The sequence below is a fragment of the Merops nubicus genome, unplaced genomic scaffold, assembly GCF_000691845.1.
Source record: "Merops nubicus isolate BGI_N331 unplaced genomic scaffold, ASM69184v1 scaffold13561, whole genome shotgun sequence".
Taxonomy (NCBI): Eukaryota; Metazoa; Chordata; class Aves; order Coraciiformes; family Meropidae; genus Merops; species Merops nubicus.
The window spans coordinates 3,412-7,541 of record NW_008589076.1 but is presented as its reverse complement, the minus strand read 5'-3'; the positions used below and the strand labels follow the sequence as shown (position 1 = coordinate 7,541).

Genomic DNA, 4,130 nt, shown 5'->3' with positions numbered 1-4,130 from the left:
GGGGGCACGGAGCAGGAGCTCTCCTGCCTGGTCGGGCACACGGCGGGCAGCCAGCGGCAGAGCTCGGCGCTCTACGTGGCAGGTGAGCTGGGGCTGGGGTCACATCCTGCTGAGCTGGGCTGTGCTCAGCACCTCGGGGGGTTCTGCTCCCTGCCCGGGCAGGAGCTGCGGCTCTCGGCGGCGTTCGGGCGGCTGGCTGCGCTGCCAAAACTCACCAGTTCTGCCTCCAGGAGTGGGGCTGGGGGGAACCTTCCCTGCAGCCCAGCTCCTGCAGCCACCTGGGTTAAACACAAACATTCCTAACACTGGAATCAAGCAAAGAAAAGGAGAAACTAAACGAAAAGCATTGGGGAGGCCTTGGCCCAGGCTGCCCAGGGAGGTGCTGGAGTCCCCAGCCCTGGAGGGGCGCAGAAAATGTGTGGATGTGGCACTTCAGGACATGGTTTAGTGGCCATGGGAGTGTTGGGTTGATGGTTGGACTTGATCCTGGAGGTCTTTTCCAACCTTAACGATGCTATGATTCTATGTTTCTATGAAAAAAAGGAGCTATCAGCCCTTGGTCTCCCCTGCTGTGAAATCCTGTCCTGTTGCTATGAGAAATAAATCCCCGTGAATCATTTTAGCATCTGCACACATTCAATATATTTCTTTTTTCTCCTTGGCGCACAGAAAAACTCCTTTATTACCAGAAGACTGATTTGGGGTGAGGAATTACCAGAACAGAGGTGCAGTGGTGAACTGGGCTAACCTTACACCAAACTGCACCACGGTACCACGTGCTTTCAACTGCACCCTGTTCCCTTTTCACTTTGGGAGTGAACAAACTGGGGAGATTTCGGTTCCCCGGGGAGCCCAAACCTTCCTCCTGGTGACTGCTCTGCCCCTGAGCGTTGCTGGTGGAGCACGTTACCCTGGCTCTCATCCTGTGCTGCCTGATGAACTACAGGATCTTCTTCCAGCAAAGCACAGAGCATGATTTGACTAGAGATAATTCAGCTAGAAATTAATTTTCCCTTTAAAAATCCCCCACAAGGTACACAGACAGACCAGCATCGGTCTGGGGCAAGTGCTGAACTGCTGAAATGGGCTTTTAAAAAACACTGATTTTTGTTGGATTGTGGAGGGCAGCTGGGAGGGATTCAGACCTGCTTGGGCTGAATATGAAACAGAAATAATCTGCTTCCCCCTGCTCCTTGCAGAGCAGCTCAGCCTCTTTGGGGACTGTCTTTTTCAGGTCCGTTTTTCCACAACGCCCGGCCCTGGATGGCTGCCCTGGGAGGGGCGCTGCTGGCCGGGCTGGCTCTCCTCACTGCTGCTCTCTACCTGTTCAGGGTTAAAGGTAAGCTTCCAGTGTGGGCCTGGGGGAGGGCCGGGCAGCCGTCCTGCCCACCCCCTGGCTTCTGATGGAGGAGTGGGTTTGAGAGATGCCCAGATGGTCCCAGAGTCTTGTCTCAGTGTCTTGGGCACACATATGGTGCCAGGGAACTTAGAGACACAAGGATGTGATTTCTGGCAAGAAAAGAAAGGTTGTTACCCCAACAGAAGGCTAGCAAAGAAGGAAGTGGGCAAGAAAGCAGCACGAGCCAACCGTGCCCCTGCCCCAGCCGAGGGCAAATTCTCCCTGCAGAGACAGAGAAATAATTTGCCTAGCCCTGCAAAAAAACACCCTGGTGCTTCTGGGGGCCTGGCAGGGCTTCCCTTCCTTCTGAAATCCTCCTCTGAGGGTGTGCTAGAGAGGAATAAAGGAAATCAAAGTCGTGTTTCCTCCTGGAAGGGGCTGGAGCTGGTGGTGCAGCCACAGCAGCTCTTCCCCAGCCCACGGCCCTGCAGGCAGCTGCACCTCCTCCTGGGGCTTCATCTCTGCCCTTTGGAAGGGCTGAGTTTTTTCATTATTTACATTTCTTTCTTTCTTTCTCTCATAGGAAAGCATGAGAAAAAAATAGGTAAGCTTTACTTTCTGTTTTTTTCCAGAAATTGGAGAATTCCCTGAGGTGCTGGAATTCATGGGCACGTTTCTGGGGACCATGGGGGAGGGAATATAAAATTGTGACATCAAGTGATGAAATTATCAAATGATGTTGTAATTTGAAGGAAGATCATTACAGAACCAACAAAAGCAGGAAGGGATGCTGTACCAACAGTGAACTTTGCCTTTTTAGAAGGGCTCTGAAGGTACTTCCCAAAGCTGGAGGAAGCCTCGTGGCAGCACTTTGCATTTTGCAGGGCCCTCAGCTTTGTCTCAGCACTAAACAAACCACCAGGCTGGGATGATTAGGGGGCACTGAAAGTGAAATTCAAACCCATGCTCCTCTCTTGTCCTTGCCAGCCTGCCCTAAAGCTGGAGACTCTCCTCAGGTCTCCAGCCACACAGAGCTGGCTTCTGCCCAAGGGAGGTTCAGGGAGGGTGGGCAAGATCTCAAAAAAAACTTGAGAAGAAAAGTCTTGAGAAGCTCCTGGGCTGAAGCTTTTCCATCATGAGCAATTTCAGCCCCTTCTCCACCCCAATGAACATATCAGGAGAAAAAGGACGTGGCTTCAGTGGTGATGTTCTGCTCTGGTTTTGCTTTTCAGCGATGCAGGAGGCGGCTCTGCGTAAGTCTTGTCCCCATCTGCCCCCTGAAATCTTCTGTGAAAACTTTCAGACCTTAATTCATCCTCTCATTCTGTCCCAATGTTCTTTCTAGGCAGATATTTGACTTCCCCCTCCTCTAACCCCTTAACAATGGGAAAGTTCACTCTGCAAAGTCATGAGGTTTTCTCCCTGAGTGGCTGTCAGTGCTTTTTCACACTCCTGTTTTATAGCAGGGATATGTTACTGAACAGCCAGTGGGTTCTAGGGGAAGATTAGAGAAACCCAAGTTGTTGACAGTTTTCTTTTGAAAATGGAGCTTGTTTAGATGGTTTGGTTACCAAGTAATTTTAAATAACACAAATGCTTGAAGAGGGCTTCATGGGTTTGGTTGGTTGGTTTTTTTGTTTGCTTGTAGCTCATAGAATTGCCAAGAAATAGTCTTTTTGTTATTAAAAATGAACTCTTGCTAAATTGGGACCGATGCAGGGGAGAATTGATGGTGGGGAAGATGAACACAGTTCAGCTCACTCCAGGATCATGAGCATCCAGAGTATAAAGCAGCACATCTGCTCCCCCCATTGCAGCCTGTCCTTCAGCTGGGCTCCCAGGGCAGGGACTGGCTCAGACAGTAACTCCTGTGTTTCTGTTTCTTGTTCAGGGGATCGTGATGCAGAAATTGGTGAGTCTCCTTCTCTTCCTCACACAGGAGCTTCTCCAGAGCCTGGACAAGGCAGTGGCCTTTTCACTTTCAGAGTGTGAAGTTGAAGTGCTGGGGTCTAAACCCCCAGCCCTGAATCAGGGTTGACTTCTGGGTGGTGTCCACACCCAGGCAGGGCAGTCCCACCTCTGAGCTGGCAGCACAGGAGCTGTCTCTGCCTGCAGTGAACGGGGGAGTTCCCTCACACAGGGAACGTACTGGGTAGGATTTCCAGCCACTGGAAGGGCCCCCCAGCTGTCCATTGTGGACAAAGCTCCCAGTGATGGGGGTCATCAACATGGCTGGGTGCAGAGGGAGAAATACATCCCCAGTATTCCATCACTGGTTTAGGGTCATGGCTTTGCTATTGGAATCAGGCTGCTCACTTGGTTTCTCAGTCAGTTTGCTCCTCTCTTCAATTCATCTGGCACTGGGAGTGAATAATTCAACCTTTTTATTGCTCTGGTGGTTGGCCACCTCATATCCCTCATCTCTTCCATGTGTAATTTAGAATCAGAAGGGAAGTTGCAGCCTGTGTGCTGATTATTGATGATATCATTCCTGTCAAGGTACGCAGCCAGCAAGAGAGAAGTGAACTGAAGTTTGCTCCTCTCTTCAATTCATCTGGCACTGGGAGTGAATAATTCAACCTTTTTATTGCTCTGGTGGTTGGCCACCTCATATCCCTCATCTCTTCCATGTGTAATTTAGAATCAGAAGGGAAGTTGCAGCCTGTGTGCTGATTATTGATGATATCATTCCTGTCAAGGTACGCAGCCAGCAAGAGAGAAGTGAACTGAAAAGTGGTTGGGGTGTAGAAGGGACAGAGGAGAATGAGCTTGAGAATAACAGCGCTAAAGC

The 4,130-nt window shown here is 50.5% G+C and overlaps 1 protein-coding gene across 1 annotated transcript in view; it reads left to right on the top strand.

Annotated features, from left to right (window-relative positions):
* Nucleotides 1-1,234: 1,234 nt before the first annotated feature.
* Nucleotides 1,235-4,130, top strand: part of LOC103781744 (butyrophilin subfamily 1 member A1-like) — a gene marked incomplete at its 5' end in the record, with an annotated part of 5,686 nt that continues 2,790 nt past the window's right edge. Inside the window, 3 exons of the mRNA XM_008949465.1 lie at nucleotides 1,235-1,339; nucleotides 1,923-1,936; nucleotides 3,231-3,327. Coding sequence (XP_008947713.1) covers nucleotides 1,235-1,339; nucleotides 1,923-1,936; nucleotides 3,231-3,327 — 216 coding nt within the window. The remainder of the gene's footprint in view (nucleotides 1,340-1,922; nucleotides 1,937-3,230; nucleotides 3,328-4,130) is intronic.